This window comes from Achroia grisella, unplaced genomic scaffold (genome assembly GCF_030625045.1).
Source record: "Achroia grisella isolate CSIRO2021 unplaced genomic scaffold, CSIRO_AGI_Agris_v1 utg352, whole genome shotgun sequence".
Classification (NCBI taxonomy): Eukaryota; Metazoa; Arthropoda; class Insecta; order Lepidoptera; family Pyralidae; genus Achroia; species Achroia grisella.
In genome coordinates this window covers 980,298-1,003,525 of record NW_026712812.1, presented here as the reverse complement: position 1 = coordinate 1,003,525, position 23,228 = coordinate 980,298, and the positions used below count along the sequence as shown (strand labels likewise).

General features: G+C 32.8%; 1 protein-coding gene across 1 annotated transcript in view; it reads right to left on the bottom strand.

Moving 5' to 3' along the window:
- The window catches only part of LOC131843847 (ankyrin repeat and fibronectin type-III domain-containing protein 1-like), a 273,742-nt gene that overhangs the window by 136,052 nt on the left and 114,462 nt on the right, over positions 1-23,228 (bottom strand). The window contains exon 4 of the mRNA XM_059192602.1: positions 11,312-11,516. Within this exon, the coding sequence (XP_059048585.1) occupies positions 11,312-11,516 (205 nt within the window). The remainder of the gene's footprint in view (positions 1-11,311; positions 11,517-23,228) is intronic.

The following is a 23,228-nucleotide window of genomic DNA, read 5'->3' as shown; positions in this document are numbered from 1 at the left end:
ACTTCATAATCACTTTATAATTTTTTTTTTATAACACAGGGGACAAACGAGTATGCGCCTCACATGTGAGTTGACCCGCCATGAGCACCCCTTCACACTAAGCCATTGCAAGTACGTTGTCGGCCTTTTAAAAAGGAATAAGCTCTTTTCTTGAAGGTTTCAATATCGTAACGGTTCGGAAATACCATTGCTGGAAGGTGATTCCACAATGTGGTTGTGCGTGGCAAAAAGCTTCTAGAAAACCGCACTGTGGAAGACCGCCATTCATCCATATGATCAGGATGGTATTTTAAATAATAATAATAATCATTATCCACTGGTGCCCCGCTAGCGTAAACCGTTAGCCCTGTATAATTAATATTATAAATGCGAAAGTTTGTGACTACAGATGGATATTCTCTTTCACGCAAAAACCACTCAATGGATATAGTTGAAAGTTTACAGTGATATAGCTATAAGCTTTATCACTGTATGCATACATTAGAATAACACATGGGTCAAATCGTGAGCATAGCTAGTAGTTTATATAATATGTATATATCTATAATACACTATTTGTAGACATCTGACTCATAGAGAAGAGTTAGGGATAATCCTTTTATAACTAGATGGGTTAGTTTTAAATTTATGCATTTTTAATGTACATATCTGACGCTTTAGGAGCATCGTATCGCTCATAATTACACCGCTCTCTCTTTATAATTTACACCAACACTGAAAGGCCGCGTTCTGCATTATTAATATAGGGTGAATGTACTTGACGCCATCGAATTCATCACTACTACAAGGAGAACACTTTAATGGAGACATTCGCTATAAATAAATATAATTTTACATCATTATATACCTAATAGTAAAATATATAAGTAAATAAGCGTAGTGTCTGGTTATCCGCTTTGTGTTAAGCTTTCGGCTAACGGCCGGAGCAATTAGTACGAAGTTTTCAGAGAATTTCTCATTAAATGCGGTCCACATATAGGCTAAAGAAAGCAGAGAAAATACACAGGTGTTTTTTTATTACGTCGCCTACTCATCTTTACATGGTGTTGTTGGCTATCACAATATTTATTCGACACTAAAATGGTCTGTATACAAAAATAAATAATAAGTTTCTTTAGAAAGTATAATATATCATTACATAGTATAAAACAGTCGCTGTTGCTGTCTGTCCGTCCCTATGTATGTTTAAATCATTAAAACTAGGCAACGGATTTTGAAGCGGTTTTTTTAATATATAGAGTGATTAAAGAGGAAGGTATATATGTATAATACATGTACAACCGTGCGAAGCCAGGGCAAGTAGCTAGTGAACTATAAAAGTATGTGGCCAGTACGTCAGCAACACGTAGTATGAATTAAAATCGCTTCAGCTGTCTGGCTTAGATCTTTTAAACTACGCAACGGATTTACAGTTTTTGCCAATAGATAGAGTGATTGACAGTGGGATATCGCTAAGATAATATAAATTACCAATTATACTTTTTTAATTATTAACTATTATACTATATTATTAGATGCCTATATTATTTGCGTATACAAAACGAGTCTATACTATAGTAGGGGGAATGAGGGGGGGTGGGGGGTGGACGAAACCTAATTTGAAATGAGAATAAATTTCAGATATAAATCGACGCAGACTCGAATTTACCACCGTCTGGAAATATTCGAATTTTTATTGTAAACCCGTCGCGTCGATAAACCAATATCTTTCCGTTTCCGCAGTAAAATTTTATTTACCTACCTACATTTTCATTGCAATTTTTATTATATTTTTATTGTTGTTTAAACCAAACTTGTATCTGTATGCCGTAAAAGGAAACAAGAAGTAAATAATCAACAATAAAAAAAAATTATAAACATTATTATTTACTATTAATATTAAGAATAATTAGAATAACACAGGGAAATTAACACTGCGCTATCTAGTCCCAAGCTACGCAGAGCTTGTGTTATGGGTACTAGAGCATAGATAACTTATATTTCCTGCCCACAGGGCTCAAACACAGTTTCCGGGGGTTGCAGCTTCCGAAGTTGTCGTCGGGGCAAAGAGGTTCGCATTGAGGCACTTTCCTGCACCCTCCAAAGAGGGTGAGGAAGAGTTGGGCCTGCACAGACACAAGTCTTCCTCAACCTCATTCACCTATACACGTAGGTACTAGACAACTGATATAAATACTTAAATACAGTTTTTTGTGAATACTTTTATAATATATATAGAATGCACCAGATCGATATATTCTATATATGATATGTATGTATTTACGAAAAAATAAAAATTATCTATGTACTTGTATCAGTTATGTATTACCCGTAACACAAGCTTTAGCTAGCTTAACTTGGGACTAGATGGCGCTGTGTGAATTGTCCTGAGATTATATATATATACATGATAAATATAAATGTGTGCACCGTGTGAGCAATCGAACCAGCGACTATAGGAGGCAAAGCGATGTGCTAAACCGCTAGAACACTATGGGAGCTGTTTCGTTTATTAGTAATCTACTAATAAATACTAAGTATTCCTTGTCCAACGTGTTATTATAAATTTATGTTTTTAAATCACTACTTGTTTCATTCTGAACAATACAAAATGCCTTCAGGCATTTTGTGTTAATAATATATTGATTAATACTACATACTAATAAATTTACGTTGCCAATTACAGCTACATATATTAAAGTAATTCGTTAAATTAAACTGATCATTAATTGTATAAATTATCATGAACTAGTAGTTAGTACAATTTCATTAAAATATATTCCAGTGGTCAGAGAGTCATATCCTAGAGGTTTTACTACACCGATTTACACGGTCGTTATTTCAAATCTGGTCGACATAAATAATTTGTACTGCAATTCTGATTTTAAACTTCTGAGACTATGATGAAGGAAACACTGATAACTAAAACCTATAATTAATCCGAGTAATGGTGTTAGGCATCCCCTACCGTATGGTAATATATATCAAGTGTTGCCTTCAACACATCATCAACAGATAACGATCGAGTCAGCTCGTGACCACGGCCAGCCGAGAGAAGTTTATTTACCATAAAATTATTTGTGTTAAGACCCTAAGAAACTAAATGTATCAAATTTACTCTCCCCAATGTAAGGCCGGTAGATTCAAAAATCGTATTGGACAATAAATCTATTAATTTTGTTGACGATACTGTATTTCTAGGTATCACATTAGATTCCAAGTTGCAATGGGGTGCTCATATTACTAAATTGGCGAGTCGACTTAGTTCTGCCGCTTACGCGGTAAGAAGAATTAGACAATTAACAGACGTGGCAACGGCTAAACTTAACATTATGTCGTATGGTATTTTGTTATGGGGCAAAGCAGCTGATATAAATACAATATTTACTTTACAAAAGAGGGCCATTCGCTCCATTTATGGTATGGGTTCCAGGGAGTCATTGCGAGAGTGTTTTAAGGAATCAAATATCCTCACCGTTGCTTCTCAATACATTTATGAAAATATCATCTATGCCAGAAGGAATATAGACAGTTTCAAAAGAGTTAATGATTGCACTAATAAAAGCTTACGTAACAATAACAAACTGATTTTACCTAAATGTCGTTTGGCTAAAGTTAGTAATTCGTTTTATGGCAATTGCGTAAGGTTTTACAATAAAATACCAGAGTCTGTTATAAATCTGCCAGAAAAAAGATTTAAATGTCAAATAAAACAGTTCCTTTGCAAAAAAGCTTACTATAAAATTGAAGAATTCGTTAACGATAATAATGTTTTTATAGAAAAACTTTAAATCTATAGCACTGACAATATTATCTGATTACATTAGTAATGAGTGCTTATCGCATGCCTCTTACTTGTTATACTGTAATTATTTATATAAAAAAAAACATCTATTAAAAAGAGCAACACACAAGTTTCTTGCTCATTCTTCTTGTGATGAATCTGCATTCCGAATGAGTGGTAGAATCAAAATATGACTATTCAAAAGTGCTTGTAATGAGTTTATTTGAATAAAGATTATTTCTATTTCTATTTCTATTTCTACCCGGTTAACAATGTAAATGATGTAGGTATATTAAACATGAAAATTTGAAAAGAACTATAAAAATGTCTCTTGTCTGGGACGGTTTATTATTATAAATTATTTTTATTAAATCTGTTATTAGCTATCTTTACAAGACATATTATTATTCTTTCACGTGCCATCAGCAGGGCGAACAATTTAGCGCGGCAAAGCCATCGCGCGTAATTGTGTGCATTTACGCGTATGATCATGTAATTTCCCTTACTTTTAAAACATTATTATTTATTTTACAGATATTATTTTCCAGAGATACGTTTAAGATTTATAGATATTATTACTCTACAATGTTTTTGCTCCATAGTGACTATCCGCCAATTTGCAATAATAATTTTTAATTATTAAAAAAGGCGCCAAAGAAAACAACTGAAGACTACTGAATGCGCGAGCAGGAGGCGCACGGTGTTTTTTGTTCTCCATGTCTACATTTACATGCTCATTCCTATCTGCGTGAAAGTATCGCGTGAAAAAGCGTACGTTTAAAAGCAGTTATTAGTTTTAGTATTAATTATACTGTTTATGTAATATATTATATTATCTGTGGTAATGTTATCTGTGCTGTTACTGAGCTAACTAAATTAAATAAATTAAAAACTATGTCTTCTTATTAGTCTGCTTATTTCTCTACAAATTGTTATTTCTGCTATTTGAAAGATATATACATACGACATTCAAATTGTTTGTTTTAGGTGTAAAATGGCACCAACAAAACTTATAGAGAGATATCCCAAGAGCCCTTCCGCTCTCTACCATCACATTTGTCACAAAAATATTCTGATAAACTCTAGGGAAATTATATTTTTAAACAAAAGACACATTGTCTTCCGATATCGAAACTTATATTATTATTAGATTGGTCTAGCGGTTTACCATATCGGCTTACTTCCGATGAACGCGGGTTCAATTCCCTGCACGATGTAATTATTTAAATTTATGAGAACGATATTATTGTTTATATTTGTTAGGTATTTTATAGGTATATTATGTATGCGTTAACAAAATTAATATATTTCTATCAGTAGTTTAGTCATAGTGCAAGCTTAGTTTAGTGTGAGATTAGATATCTCTGTGAGTATTGACCTAAGTTATTATAAAAAGGGAAACTAATATTTACTTAAAAGATTTTTTTACATATATAAGGTACACTAGACACTAACACTGGTATTTTATGAATCAAGCAATATAAGTAATAAGCAATGACGATATTCTGTATTCTTACTACGTCACCAAATGGACAATATATTGGTAGATATATACATACAACCTGTCAAGCTTAGTCATCAAAATGTTGTATGATACATTCGAGATGACAGCACTGCCACGTCATCGGTGCCACTCTCAAATATATTCACTAAATATAGCATCGAGTAACATACAGGAATACAGATCGTATGAAATATAAATGTGTCTATAAATAACTGAATTTTTGACGAAAATAGCTTAAGTGTTAGTGTACGATAAAAGCGTACGCATAACTATGACAGGCGACGGGTGATTACTGAAGCTGTAACATTTGTATTAACGTATTTTATTCACATTTTTTTATGTTTCCTTTATTTTTCTGGAAAGAAATATCTTTCTAACAGTGAAAGAAATTCTCAAATTGTGCAGCCATAGTTTACTTTGCTCATTAATTAATAATATTAATCTAAGGACAATTCATACAGCATCATCTAGACCCAAGTTAAGCTAGCTAAAGCTTGTGTTATGGGTATTGAACAATTGATACAAATACTTTAGTTTTTTTTTCCTAAATACATACATATTTACATTACAATGTATAACAGTTATAACTTCTTAGCAGATATTTATTAAAAAGACATATTTGGTGTAATTTTTTTTATTTTTACGCTCATACGAAGCCGAGACTGATAGCTATGTCATGACAAAAAATAATATGTAACTTTATTTTCAGATTTCACGCCATGTACTTTTTTATTTATTTAAACTTTATTTGAATTTTTGTACAATTGGCGGGCTTATAAATTAAATAAATATAATTGCATAATATATTAAATAAGTAGTGCTTATGTACGGGAACGCATTATTACCGAATTCTATTCCATTTTTCAATCTTTCAATATTTTTTTTATTTAAAAACCAGCACAGAGAAATAAAAGAGATACTAATGTTAATATAACCTTTTTATACGTTTCCGACGCACAAAAGGCTTCATTCTTCTCCTTATTACAATACCTGGAGGCAGGCGTAACGTTGGCGTGCTTATATGTACGTATACTAAAACAGAATCCAATTGAAAAATAAGAATCGATCAATGAATAGATATGAATAATTAACACAAATTGAGGTCAGCTTCGAATGGGGTTGCCGTCAATTATATCGAATTGAAAATTATTAGGGTGTGTACACATTCTGTTGAGTCGTAATTCAAATAACAGCGCAATTTGTAGCCGTAACACCCTTTGATGTTTAACATTTCGTTTTCCATCGTATATTGAAAACTACGCGCGTTCAAAAGAATACAAAATCGAGTTTGGACTATTTAAAGTTTTTTATTACAATATAGCGATGCTCTAGCAGTTTAGTACACTACCTTATTTTTGGTGGTCACAGATTCGATTCTTTGTACGATTAATATGATTATTTAATTTCGTCTAAGCGTTACGTATATATATTTGTATTTTGTTAACGTATCTCTAGTATTTTTAACATCTGTGACAAATTTTTAAGATACAATTTATAAAAAAATCATATCTATGTACTCGTATGCACTTCTGTCTCCCCTATATCAACCATTAAGCAGCTACATTTTAAAGCTGTGTTTTGGTTGAAGGTGACATGTGCAGTGAAATTATAAGGTATAGAGATAAAACACCTTATTCTCTGATATGGCAACACAGAACTCCACTCAACGGCTATCATAATAATATGACGACATTATATCTGTATGGTTCTGTCCATGCATATCAACGACGGTTACCACTTACCATCAGGTGGGCCTTCACCTTGTTCAACATTACTGTTTCACAAAAAAAATTGAAATAAACAAAAATATATTACTTTTGATTTCAGTTCATACTAGCTATTACCCGCGACTTAGTCCGCGTGAAATAAACCTATTTTTTTTTGTTAAAATAATATCTTCCATTTTAGTTTAATGTTGCAGCATTAAATTAAAAACCTAAATATTCCTCATCATGATTAGTTGATAACTTTTAAAAAATGTATGATATCTTATTAATATTATAAACGCGAAAGTTTGTGAATATGGATGAATGTTTGTTGCTCTTTCACGCAATCTTGTTCATCAAAATCTGTTCAGTAGATTTTACTGAACGGATTTTGATAAAACTCTACAATAATGCACCTTATACATCAGAATAATATACAGGCTATAAATTTCATGCGGATGAAACCACGGGCACAGCTAATAAAGAATAAATCCCATAGACAACAAAAAGAATAACTCAAATCCGTTCCCTTTAGTCCCCTGGAATTAAAATCCGCCTTTTAGCAGTTGGTTGAAAGTTCAACCTAAAATCAATACTGCCTTGGGTACAAACAAGCAGGATTTCATCGTGTCCGATAGAAATCTGTCGTTAACTCCCGTCTATTCGTCTGTTTGAACTATCTAATGCAATAAAATGGAATTAGTTTGCGGACAGATAGGATTTATGTCTGTATTACACAATTTTGGCCCCTAAAGCAAACACAGTAAGAAACAAAACTGAATTAATTAGAATTTATCTCAGTTCATTAATAAATTATTGGGAAGGAATAATATACTAGATGTACTAGGTAGCGTAACATCTCTCAGTCACCTGGTAATGCATGAGTGGTGGTTTTTTTATGAATGATAATGGAATGATGCATCCGCCTGCGCTAACAGTTTACGGTGGCGGGGGATGATAAAACGACCATGAAGTCAAGTCAGTTAGCCCATCTTGGCAAATGTCAATTTACCACGATGGTGTCCAGGGAGAACCACGTAGAGACCAACCTGACATGCTATGGGGTTATTAGTCCAAATTAGTAATAATCCCTCCCATCCCAACGCATGAGTGGTCGCCAATGTCACAGGAAAACGTGATATCCGTAGTGCTGTTCAAAATATAGGAGATGTTTACTACTTACTATTTGTTTGGCATTTCAATAACATAAAAAATACAAGGCTAAATGTAAATAAAATATGTATATAAAATATTTTACTAGTGGTGGTAGAGCTTATGACTTGAGAGGTTGAAGAGTAATCGTCTATCATGGTATGGACATGTAATGCGTAGCAACGAGGATAATATTTTAAGAAAGGTGTTACATATGAATGTGGATGGTTATAAGGGCAGAGTAAGGCCGAAAAAGAGATGGATGGACTGTGTGAAAGATTATATGGTAAGAAAGGAAGTAAATAACGCGATGACTGCGAACAGGGATGGATGGAAGCGAAAAACATATTACGCCGACCCCAAATAAATGGGATAAGGAAGAAGCAGATGATGATGGTAGAGCTTATGACTTACATAACAAAGAAAGTCAATTATTATTTACATTTTATAAAGCAATTAAATAAAATGTGGATTTAACTATAGTCGAGTTTATATCAACGGTAGCAATTGACAACATTTGAGAACATCAGCACAGCTTGAGAACATTTTTTTTAAATCTAATCTATTAATTTTATTTCTTAAATTGTGAAATTACCTAAATACATGTAGATTTGATCTTCAGGATCAATCCTAAACTACAATATCAATTTCAACGCAATCCACATTTGTATCGTTCTTTTCAAAGGCGGTCAAGTGTAAACAGGATAAATCGGCGACATTGTAGGATTCATTCAATGACCGCGAAATATGGAACTAATACACTGCTAGCGAACAAATTCAATACGAAAAGGTGTGGTCACATTCCAATGTCGATCGATCGATATTGGTTTCGAGAGTATGTTTGTTTATAATGAAATTTCGTATCATTGTACCTAAAGCTCTGAAAGATACATACGCTAAGTCGAAAGTGACTCTTTTATGTGTATTAAAGCTTTGTACAAATAACAAGATTTTATGAGCTTTTCTAATGCGACACTTAATTTGCTTTACGACACATTGTGTATCATATAATATACTTTTACGTTACGACTTTTTTACTCACTAGCTGAATCCGCGACATCGTACATATTTCTTATTTATATGTATATTGTAATTGCTACGCTGAAAACCAGCGCTGGAAACTATATTGTAATGCTGGATTAAACTGAGTTGTGGTCCACATTGACTCTGTTTTGTAATGTGCTTAAATTATTGCTTCTTGTTTTATGACATTATTATTGTGTTAAGTCTACTCAATAGAATTCTATTCTATTGGGATAAAGCATATACAAAATTTTAAGTAAGCCTTACCAAATGAAAACTGTACGTAAATCGGTTAAGACTTTTCTTAGACAAACAGATAAAATTACCAATACATTATTATTATTTTGGATTCAATTACTTTAATGTGGTCTCCCAATAATACATTTTTTTTCTTATATATGTGAAAGGAGGTTTTAAGCGTAGCATTTTTAGTATTTTTGGATGGTAATACAAAATTAATAGATTTATATCTATATATAATATTATTAAACTAGTAGACCATCGCATTAAAGTAATGTGTCAATCCCCTAGACCAAGGAGGTTATAAATATTATAACGGAATTTTTAAAAATATTCTATTACCTATTTATATATGTATAACCGAGTTTGGTTTACTTTATGCCTATTTTTATAAGGCAACTTTAGGTAAGGATTTTAATCCTAATATTACCCCGCTTTGTTTTTTTTTATTTACAAACAAAATAACTGTACCTTTAATAGAAAATGAACCCTACTGTATGGATATGAGAAGCACTACTGCAATCACTTCATCATTTCATGCCTTACCTGAGAAATAAGGTGCCATGCCTTAATGCGTTATATTTTAAATTTATACCGGAGTAAATTTATTTAAGATTTTCTTGTATAATAAAATTAAAATACATTTTATGTAGCTTTACAACCTTTGTACGTTCAAATATAATGGCATACTTGCCATGTCATCAACCCAAGATCGCACTTGACTCAGTTGCCGCGCAGTCGAGATCAAGTGCCGACGAGAAGTAACTGAACTACTGGACTACGAATGCCCCTAACAAGCATAGAAATACTCAATGTTGCTATAATACAAAACTTTTAACTAAGGGTTGCTCCCTTAGTTAAAAGTTAATGGCCATAAATATAACAAAGGTTTAATTATTTATTGTATGCATTTTTTTATAATAATCTCAGGACAATTCACACAGCGCCAAATTAAGCTAACTAAAGCATGTATTATGGGTACTATATTTTTTTCATTAATACTATGCATGTATTATTATACATAGAACACAGCCAGATCGATACAAGCTATTTTATTGTATTATTAATCCAAAGTATCAGGGAACCTACAGTCGCCTTCCGAATAAATTTTTGTTATCGGTGTTTCCTTCACCAGACATTCAGAGTTATGAAAAAAAAAGTTTTTATATTAATTTCTTCAAGATTTCAACTCACGTCCTTTAGTATGCAACTTGTGGTAGTAAACCGGAAAGCCACAACGCTATTTTTTCCGCAAGTAATCTAAAATTTTAAACAATAAAGGTAACAGTACGAAATATCAATGACCCGTCAATATACTGGGATGACTTAAACCTACCTGCCCGTCCGGTGGAGATCTAATTTCCTTGACAGACAGTTACACAGCTACGCTTGTTATGATGTCACGGAAATTAGATTTGGATATTCGGGTCGTAACAACCGTAGCAATATTAAATGCTACTACATTCAAAGCTACTTATACTTAGCAGCTGACCCGGTAAATATTTACTTAATCCTTATTATTCAAAGTATAAAAATAAATATTGATACTGAGTAAGTGATTATGAAAATTGCCCTATCTTTTAATTTAGTCTCAAGATTAGCAGCTTGTGTACATGTCTCATAGATTAGCAAAAACAAGCAAACAAAGACAAAACAAAAATATTTTTATTTGTAAGCTGTTAATTTGAAATTACGGACACTTTGTTTATTTGTATCTTGCTAATACATATTATAAACGCGAAAGTTTGTGAGTATGGATGGATGGATGGATGTTTTCACGTAAAAACTACTGCGCGGATTTTGATGTAATGTAACTTATGCTTAAGAATAGCACGAAATAATGAATAAATGTCAAGTAAGTGTAATACAGACCAACTTAAGCGCGTATTCTAGATTTCTAAATTTACTTTTATACAAAATTACCTCAGCGCAACTCCATCAGCTCGTTCTTCGCTCGCTATGCTGGATCGAGGCGAGCTTCCCAGGCGGCTGCTGGCAGACTTCCGCCGGAGTTCATGTGGTTCCGGGTCATCTTTACTTGTAAAGGAAATCCGGGGCGCGTGCGCACGAAGCCCGCATACCTTGTGCGCGGACAAACCCCGGCATAGCAGTTGACTTTGACTTATATCTGCGGACAATCAAAAACATTTTTAGTAGGGAAAAACATATATCAAAATTTTTTAATGAAGTAATTTATTTCATGCTACTAATGACTCATATTAAAAAAAGCTTATAGACTAACATACGTATGTAATCTTAATCTTAATAATATTATAAACGCGAAAGTTGTGTGGATGTTTGTTACTCTTTCACGCAAAAACTACTGGACAGATTTTGATAAAACTTTATGGTAATATAACTTATGCATGAGAATAACATATAGGTTATATTTTGTATTGAAATTTATATCTTGAAATTTAACGTGGGTAACAGTGGGCACCGGTAGGCAGTAATAATATAAATGTTAGTTGTCTGTGGTCACGGCATTGACGACGGCAATCTGCCTCGGTACCGCCTATACACCTCCATCGGGCAGTAGTTCTCATTCATTCATGAAGGTGTTAATACTAGTATCGCCAGTACGGTACTTATGTTAGCTATCTTAGGGCGTATTTTTAAATCTGACATCTAGATGGCAGGTAGATGCCGAAATTTCAAATTTTCTTTTTCAATAGGCAGTACCTATTTTTTTCCCTGTGTTTTTATGTTTCCTAATATACCTTTCAGCTAATTTACAGTACAGTCGTATATATATTTATATACATATAAGTAGGTTTTATATATTTATGTAAAAGAAATGACGTATAAATGAAGTTGAACTTGACTTTTATTTTAGGTCGGCGTAATATGATTTTCTCTTCCTTTAATCCCTGTTCGTAGTCATCTCATCCTTTCTTACCATATCAACATTCACACAGTCCAACCATCTCTTTTTCGGGCCTTCCTCTGGCCATAAGAGCAGTGGTTACCTATACTATTTATAAAACTATCTGTCACATATAACGCCAGTGTTTAAATATTTTATTCTTTATAGAAAAATAGAAAGTTTACAATTTCTAAGTATTTTAACTAGTTTTAAGTTACAGAGCACTCACGATATTAGAGAGTTGCGCAGAGAGATAACTCCAATAGTGTTGGTAACAGTATCGTTCTTTATTTGGGCGTAGACAGTATTGTTACTTTTGCTTTGCCATTCATAAGGATTAAGTTAATCCCTCTGTACAGAATGTTATATACAAACCTGCGTTGTACGCTTGTGTTTCGATAAGTCCTTCAGTTACAGGAGTGCCTACTTTGTTCCCTTAATAATGCCTGGGAATTACACCGAAACACAATAAGTTACCAACCGAATTCCCGATATTGAATAGGGCAATGAAAAAATTCTTTCTACAGCTATTCCTCGCCCTCTAGAAGGCGGTAAATATTTGTCGCTCGCAAACAATGACGAACTCTATGTACTTATGGTGAAGTCGAGGATTATTTCCTCAACTGAAATAAAGAGCCCGAAATATTGTATATTTTCAATCGACTGCCAACAAAATTGGTTATGGTGATCGTCTACTCTTTATTGATTAAATTTAACAATTAATCATCCTAATAATTAGCTATCTATGTATATACATACAATCAATCGAACCGAATTTTTGTTTTTTTAATTGATGACAATGGAATGTTGCACCTGTCTACTCTCACGATTTACGCTAGTGGGGCACCAGTCGAGGATAAGATGAGAATGATGTCAGGTCATTTAGCCCATTGTGGAAAATTCATCAGGAATTTATCACGATGTCTTTCCAAGGGGAGGTAATATTAATATTTATACATTTTCACGAGTGTTATGCAATGTTTTCAATAAGATACATTATCAATGGTCGATGTTAATGAAAGAAAAACTTCATTCATCAGGTCCTCGATATTACCTCTGACTGAGCCATCTAGAATATTAACAAAAATAAGTTTCATGTGACAATGAAAGAAAAACTAAATTTCAGTATTACATCTATTATGTATTCAGACAGAAAAGGTATATTTTATAGTTAATACACATTTCTTTTATTACTTGTACCACTGTTCTTTTAATTAACCTCTTAATGAAAGAGTTTCTCAGAAAGAGAAAATTGTTATTATAAATGTTGAAAATGCTGGCCGACGTGTCTACATTACTGAAAGGAATTAGGTGTAAAGAGCAATGTCTAACGAGGGAATTTACGTTAAATGAAATATCTATAATACAGTAAGCGGATTCATTAGGCTGCGTGATTTTATTTTCCATTTGGAAATGTAATTTTACAATACATTTGCTATATACATATATAAGGTTCTATACGCACTTCCACTATGTTTATGAGGTTGTAGGAGGTAATCTGTGTATCTACTGAACCCATTATGAAAATTCTCTCAGTATTAAAAAACCTATTTATTGAAGAAGGTAAGAGGCTATATAATATCTCATTACGACCAATAGGAGATGAGCTTCAAAGAAAAATGTGGCAAAATGTGTACCAGACACCTGATAACATCTATCAGGTGTGTACACATATGTACACATAACACTAATACACTAGAAGACCCGCGCGGTTTTGGCTCTCTTTCACCGTTTCTGCCATATTTTTTACTTAGTTACTTAGATACTTTTTTTATATATACATATATATAGTAAATACCCATATCAGATATAAACAATCAGACACATGAATACAAATGTTTGCACCATGCGAGGAAACGAACCTGCCACCATCAGATACTAGAGGTGTGCTAAACCGTGAAACTAAAAAGGCCGTCATTTATCGCTATTAAAAATTATAACTTAAAAGCTGAAAATTTTTATACAACAATTACGACGATGGAATTCATTTTATTTACAAGAATCTCAATGTCGTGTCTCTTTAAGAATCTTATTTTATTGCTAACATTAAAATTTAATTTACTGTGGAATTTTACATATTTTTAGTGTTCGGCCTTCATTCTCATTCTTTTTTTCTAATGAATTTTCTGTTAAATATTCTGGTGTTAAATATTATTTTCAGGACTCAACCTCAAAATTATTTATTAACATACAACTACTTTCGGTCATCTCTACGTCTTAATTTTTATCAATCTCCTTACCGTCCAGTTCGGCTAGCTATTTCATTTGAGTATAACTGACAAGAAACTCAACAGGTACATTTTATATATATATATTCGATATTTTTATATTAATATAATATACTTTGTAGTGCGTAGTTTCTTTGATAATTCCTATAGTCATAAGATCCATAAACTTTCTTAACTTACTTAACTAATTATAATATTTATAAAATGGAACTTAATGTAACCAGGATTTTGTTTATTAGAATTTCAGTTTCATGAGTAATTGACCTGTCCTCTAGATTAATACACAAAAAACACAGATTTTTATAAAAAAAATGTTGATGCTACACTTGTTTTAAATAAAACATATTGAAGAATGTCGTTCTAGATTTATCTAATTTGATTCCAAAATAAATGTTCATAAAATTCATTCTTCAGCCCCCAACTTTCTACTAAATGACAAGTCCTGGACATTGAAGATATTCAGCTAATGAACACTAATTTAATAATAAATATTCTAATTCACTGTCAAAAGTTTAGTCAACTATTACATAAATCTAAATAAGTTAAAGTAACTTATTTCAGTCGTTGTTCATTTCGCCTGCGCTATTTTGTATAAAACCTTGCAAAGACAATGTAACAGTCACTTTGGCGGAGAATAAGCAAGCTTGTTGAAACGTATATCCTATTGAGGGTTGCTAATATTATTTTTCTTGTACCGAGATAGACTTTACATAGTCGTCTCGCATATTACTGTCGGCGAGTAGCTTACTTTCTAAATTTGTCTGCTTGTTGTAAAAACGGTTGAAGTAATTTGAATAAAATTCAATTATTGTCATTTCTTGTATAAGTAAAGTAATAAATGCTTTTTTTCTTTTTCAAACCACAGGTCAAAATCTGGTACCTATTAGTATCAAATTTTATACTATCTGAATTTTGAAAATCCGGTGCTTAATGGTACCAGATTTTGTACTATCAGAATTTTGAAAATCTGATACCTACTGGTACCAGGTTTTGTACTATCTGAATTTTGATAATGTGAAACATATTGGTACCAGATTTTGTACTATCGGAATTTTAATAATCGGATACGTATCATTGGTACCACATTTTGATCTGTGGAAATTTGATGATACTCGTACAATTGGCAACCCTGATCCTCTTACAATTCCACTTGAAAATTCCTGGTTTTGTCACTACAATAGAACTAGAAAGTAAAATGAGAGGGGCGAACAATTTTCTAGTTACTCTGTTCCTTTGTTGTAACTCCGTAGGAAGTAAAACTAAAAAACAAGGTCTGACACAGCGTTCCCGTCTTTCTTATACATTGTAGTTTTTTACTTAAAAAATAAACTAAATCACTAGCTTGTGTAAACATGACAATTGTTAAGTATAAAAAAACATCTGATGCAGTGGAAGTGTATAAAATAAATATTGTACTTAAGTTGAACTTCGTTTAAGTAATTAAGTTAATTGTCAATTAAGTAAGGTTATGTCATTGTTATTTAAGTACGCTGCTACTATACGTATATACATAAAATATAATTGTTATTTACCCTGAATTTACTCAAATAAATATTAACTAAATATGTAAACATATCAGAAACGGTCCTAACATAGTCGTTTAGTAGCCGAGTCATGAAGGGCGGAAGGGATTTGTCAGTAATTAATATCGACTGTTGATGCCATTGCTAGCAACACACCATGTCAGGTTGACCTCCACGAGGTTACCCCTGGAAACAATCAAGGCAAATTCTTGGTGAATTTCCGACGATGTGCTAACTGAATTGAATTCTATTAGTGCATCGCCAGCGACGCCGACACCAAAAAAACTTGTGTATCAATTTATATCCCTGAATAAATTTCCGACGATGGAAACACCGTTAACAAACCAAATGATTTCGGTGATTAACAGACGGAAACTTGGGCATGTAGTGCTACAGTCATTGGAATGCTATCAGTTCAGTAGTCAACTACTAGCTGTTACTGTGTCATCTGCAGTAATAGTCATGAAGGAATAATATTGTCTATTTACGTATAGTAACGATTAATCTAATATATATGGTTTGGTAATTATTAAATAAAGCTATTATACATAATTGCACATTCCAGAGATACCATACAAAATTACGACGATTACCTTACAGAATTGTCCGCCCCTAACCCACAAACCCTTTTACCACTTTCCTTCCGCACATTATTACAAAACGGCCACGAAGGTATTGCTATCCGTTAATAATTTTCTTTTTTTTGGGAAAGTAATACGATGTCGTAGTAACATTAGTTAACTGTTATAAATCGCACCGTGACAGACTTTGAACAAAGTCGTCTGCATGGGTACCTCTGTCTAACTTTGTAAGCTGTGCGTCAGATGTCAGGTGAGATATGGCAGTGAAATTACAGGGTATAGAGCATGCCTCCGGAATAGCAAAGCATAAAAGGTCCTACGTGTGTCCTATGATATCAGACCTTATTTATTTCAGTTCTTCAGTTACCATAACACGAGCTCTTATATTATTTAATAAAAACTACGACATCAATCCGTAGTATTTAGAAATATAGGTGATAGTTTCTGCTTACCTTCAGTTGGACTGATTGCCATTTAGATGCCCTCGGTGGTCTAGCGGTTTAGCACACCGCGGATCGCGGGTTCAATTCCTCCCAGGGCACAAACTTTGTATTCATGTGTGTGCCTGTTTTTTTTTTCATTTTTTTGTACCGTCTGGATTTTTTCTGTGTATAATATGTATGTACTTACTAAAAAAAATATATCCACGTATTTATATCAGTTATCTGGTACCCATAACACAAGCTTTAGCTAGCATAATTAGGGTCTAAATTGCATTGTGTGAATTGTCCTGAGATTATAATTATACTCGTATATATTTTAGTATTAGTTGCAAAGTTTTCAAGAAGCGTATTAAAGTTTCATAAGGGCCGGCAACGCACACATTATACGTCAATTAGTTACGGTAACCGTTTACCATCAGACTGGCCGTATGTTTGATTGCCACCATACTTGTATAAAAAAGAATCGTATTATATAAAGAAATGCTCGTGGTTACAAAATCCAAAGCCGCTAGTGTCCACAGACAAAACCACTAGTGTAACATGAATTTCAAACCGGTTTTGTTTAAGGACTAGAGTCACCCTTATTTGCATTCATAATAAGCGAATTTACCCAATTGCATGAGGCCTGTATCGTCTAAAAGCCTCTTTGGAATGTTTAAATATGGAACGCCCTTTTCAGGAGGCGTTAAGTGACTTTGACCGCTTTTGACTGGCTTCGACTGGATAGTAGGGTGTGTATGTAACAAAATGACGTTGATATACATATTTCTTATGGGAGGTTGAAGGTTATTTCTGATGGAGATATTCAGTGGATTATAGCAACAAATATAATTGTGCGTTACATATATAACTGTTACTTAGCAACATGAATACTAATTTTAAACGTAATGAATTATACGTTTTATTCTAAAATCAATGTGCCTAATACGGTCACTTAATCCATTACTTTCAATACACTCTACATTTAAATAACATACATAATATAAAACAATACTTAAATTTGTTAAAACACTAATCTTTAATTACAATTCAACCTATTAGCAGCAAATTAGATAGTTTAATAATTAAAAAAAAACCGGGGCCATTTTTTATTTAGATAGAAATTTTATAAATTATGTAAACTGTATGGAGTATATGCTATATAATATAATACATATATACTCCATATTATTCCGTTTATATAAATTTAATTAAGATCTATTTAGTCTTTTAGTCGCAAGGTATAAACCAAAGTACTACTGTCAAAGATATTTTTGCATTTATATATATTAAGTTAACAAACAAAAAATAATCTTTTCTATTTATAATATTACTTTCAATAAAATATAACGTATGAATACTTTGCGTACAAAATCATATTTATGCATATGAAATTTATACCTGTACAGACAAAAATATTGCAAGCAAAGGCAAACATAGAGAATGGTAAAGTTCTAAAACACACGACTAAGTGAAAAATGACGTAACAGTCTAACTCCGATATTGATAGAGTAGTTATTATTCACTTACATGTAAAAGGACAAAATAGTTTGAAAAAAGGAAAGAGGCAGAATAAAAGATGTATACAAAGCATAGTGACCTATTCCATCACTGTCAGAGTTATGCTAAGTTCTGCATAAAAATAGCACCCAGTAAAATATCCTACCGCCTATAAGTTTTTATGACAATATACTTTATTTGCAAGGTTTATGGAGCAAGATCGTTCGTTTTATTGTAGAGGATTTCCCAAATATTACCTACAAATAAAAATATTCTCTACTGAAGATTTTATTACCTATCTACTTAACTCTTGAAACTTATATGTTTTAAAAACGCGTCTGCAGCTTATTATATAAAAATATAAAACCTTTATACGTTCTCATGACATATATATTTTTAGTCAAATTTCGTTAAAATCTGTATAGCCTTTATACATGAAATCGTGACAAGCTGTTTCTTTGATTGTTCTTGCTAATTTCTGTGAGGATTGGACCGATTTTGACGGGACTTTCACTCGCAGTTAGCTAATGTTATAAGGAGTCAGTTTGGCTACTTTTGTTTTAGATATTTTTTTATTTTCATAAAAAAAAGTTATATTCAACGCGAATGAAATTGCAGATGACAGCTAGTTAATAACTATATCTCTACTCTAATGTCTAAACAAGCAGGCATAGTAGCGCCATTTTTATAAAATCCTAATGTAGGTAAATTACCACTCAGTTACATGTAATCACTCAGTGCTTACGAATATTTAATGTCTAAATACCTTACATTTACCTTTTTATGGTGAAATTATATAAATTGCCTCTCGAGCAGCGACTCATACAGCCCGTGTCGTATCGTCTCCGGGGAAATAACCAGCTAACCGCATCCTGCTCCCGTATTTTTATATACGTAATAATACCGTCTTTAAATCAAAATATAATGTTTTGTACTCATTGATAACGACCATCATTATCATTACCTCCTCCTGATATCTTTATGTGAGTTAGAAACAATGCATAGACTAGCGTTACCTATTGATCTGAAAACACTGGATATGACAGAATACTGTGGCTTACTTGGAATCTCACATATTTTGACATCTTTGTGGCAATTGGATATGTCCATTTCTGTCAATGATTATTCTTTATCGTATATTACGTTTAATTAACAGGGATTTTTAGGGGCAGTGGTTTGTCTTCAGTGGGCTAGGGATTATTAGTAATAAGGACTAATGAGTACATTGCTACTCGTAGTTATGTAACATATCAGGTGGACCTCCACGCATTTTTCTCCTGGAAACAATCAATTAAAAAATAAGATAAACTCTTGGTGAATTTGTCATGAAGGGCTAATTGTCGCGACCTCATGTTCATCTTATCATCGTTCACTGGTGCACCCCAGCGTAAACCTTTAGCGTAGGCGAGTACACCATTTCATTATCATCTTTTAAACAAACGGAAAAAATTACTTGCCATCACTGGAAAAAGGAGTTGTGTGTTGTGTTAGTGATTGGATGGACTCCTCATCGCTATAAAGATATCCTGTGAAGACGATCTCCAATTAGTTTGGCTTAGAAACCACCTTGATTAATTCCTGGAAAATTCTCCACGATGAGATTAACCTGATTCCATGCCCATCCTGTCATCTTCTACAGCATATACCAGCACAGGAAGGTACAGTGTACCCTTTACATAGACTAATAAATCTATTGCCTTTTCAGGTGAACTGCAAACTCGTTACCCTTCATGCAATATAAAAAGCAAAGTCATTTACTTCACTTCTATTACCTAATATTGTACCAACTTACTAAAGAATGAATGGACATACCTATCCAATTCTCAGACACTTGGGACTACATAATAAGATTCTTGTTTGCAAACCGAGTCGACGAAAGCAGATATTTGTCTCTTGAGATAGTTAACGTAAGAGGTTTCAGAAAAAATATTTCTTGTAGATAAAAGATATAATGCGCTGCAATGCTTGTGCTCAGAATATATTATATTTATATTTTATAGAATTGGGTATTATTCTGCGGAAATCATTACATCTTTTGTTCTGTGTGTTGTTTTGTACTTGTATCATCTCATTAAACCATTTCCTAACTACATTAAACTTTTGTAAAATTATTGGCTTTTTAATACTGGATAGTAGTTTGTCAATTCAATTGTCAATTCTGTGTATGGATTGAAAATCATTTTCATTAGTATAGGTACTGTTATAATATAATAGTGCTGTGTAGTCCTGAGTAAGATAATAAGTGGAAAAAAATATTAATATATTTTATTATTTGTTTTGCGGAAGTTCATTTCATTACTTACTGGATTTACATTATTTTCTTTAATTCTTCTACAATTAGCATGCAAAAATATTTTGTATCAAAACCTGACCGCGGTGGCCAGGTTTTCACACTACATATTATAACACTGGAAGCGTTACGACCTTCTCTATTGGTCATTAAATTTCAACCGTTATTGAGTCTACACCTACATTGCGACAAGTGTTTCGGGCTAGTTAGCTAGTTTATAGAGGCCTTGTGGTGACTAGTACTATTCAACACTAGGCTACCAAGTTATATCAGAGTAAAAACCAATATATAACGTTAGACATAAATTAATATTTATGTCAGTTGTGTTAAAAGATTGATTGTAAAAATAACAACAGTCAAGTAATAGCAGTTCCTAGTGATGTTAATTCGTAATTGAACCTGCCGCCTGAAATAGATGGTACGGTAAAAAAATATAAGAATAAATGGCTTTAATAGAACTAAATTGTCCTTAATGCTTTTATATTTAGTTTGATATTATTAGTTTGGATTATCAGAAAGGATAATCGAAATCGATGAATTAAATTTTTTTTCTAACTATTTACAGGTGTTTTATAAATATTTCATGCCTTTACTATATATATAAAATTTTATTCTAACTTTGATATTCCAAATTAATAGACTACTTTACTATCAGATGGAGAGCATGGCTCTATGCCCTGGTTTAAAAAAAAATAGAATATTCCATATTATATACCGTAATAGAAGTCAAAGATCATTAACCTGATTATTTACTTAGTAATTTAGTCGGTTCCAAGTATATTAACTATGTACCTAAATAGTCCGTATGTTCAGTTGATTGATTGATTTCAGTGGGTCAGTTACCACGCCTCATTCCTGATAGAAGTCAGTACCGCTATAATTTAGAGCAAAATGAAAACGAATAGATTTTTGGAGACGCTTTTTACCAAGGGCATAGCGTCTGGGTAGCCATCTGGGTACCTCTACCTGCTTTCTAAGATGTATTTCGGTTGAAAGTTGAGATAAGGCAGTTTGCCTCACTTATGAAATGCACGAATAAAAAGTATTATTAGTAATAAATAGTTCATTTCATTTCTAAAAATCGAACTATTTTAATAATAAACATAAATATTATTTTAAAATGTCATTAAGAATATGATATTTTAAAATAGAACGGTAGAATGAACAAATATATTGTTCATTCTACCGCCAAATCTTGCAACAATCAATAACATCGACAAAATGTAAGCTACCCGGCACTTTCTAGTAATATCGTATCTTCAGTGACATAACAGCGGCCGCAGAATGGACACTTGATGGATCATTGCAAGATGAATCCAATATAGTTTGGGTAGGGTCCGACCACGGAAGCAATCCATTACGAGCCATCCCAGAAAATATCCTTTTATATCCCTCCCACAATTAAGTTTATGTTCATCTTAATTCGGGAAATCAAAAGAGGGAAAATAATACTTTTTTGTGTAACTAGAATGGTTAGCGGCTGTCTACCTGATGGCAAGTGACGGCCGTATGTTGATGATGATGATGATGATGACATTAACAGTAGCACGGTTATGATAACATGTGATAACTATAAAGTGTAACAATTATTTATACCTGAGCGTAATCTTGGCCATATTGTAAAATCATTATTAATTCATTGATAACCTACGGGAAGCCACAACTTTAATTTTCGCGGAGTAAGCAAAGCGAGAAAAAATGGACTAAATAAATAAAATGAAAAAATAGCACGGACCCTCAGTCTACGGACAAAGGGGCGTAACTAAGGGCATAACGTTAGGGGTCTAAAAAAAATAAAAACAAAACAAACACATGCTAAGGAGAGCTTGTAGATCTGCTTAGCTTGCGACTAGAGGGCGCTGTGTGAATTATCCAAGGATATGACTAGTCTGACGTGTGCTGCGAACTATGAACTCCCATATTACGCGGCCTAGGTCATTCCTGAAATCTCGGAATGTATTCCTGATATCTATAGTGCGAAGTCCGTAACTTTCTTATATTTTTTACTGATATTGTAAAACCTATTATTAGCTGTACTATTGGTGTGTACTTTCTGTTTTTATGTATTGTGTATGCTGTTGGTTTCGAAATAAATAAAATAAAATAAAATAAATAATAAAAATATAATAACTACATATAGGTATGCTAAATAAGTTCATTATACATCATCCAATACTGTCTCGCTCGTCACGTAAATAAAGAAAAATCTTTCTTCTTTTTAATATTAGTGCCGAGTTTTTTACCAGTTCACCTAAATAGGACTAGATATTTATTCCTAAATCTCATGAGAATTTTCTGGGATGGTTACGTAATAAGCCCACGTTTCAGCTTTTAGTTTTCTACTTACAGATGTAGGATATCTACATGTATTAAAGCGGTAAAGTCTCTGGATCTACTGAACGAAACTATTTTAGCGATTACAAAGCCCAT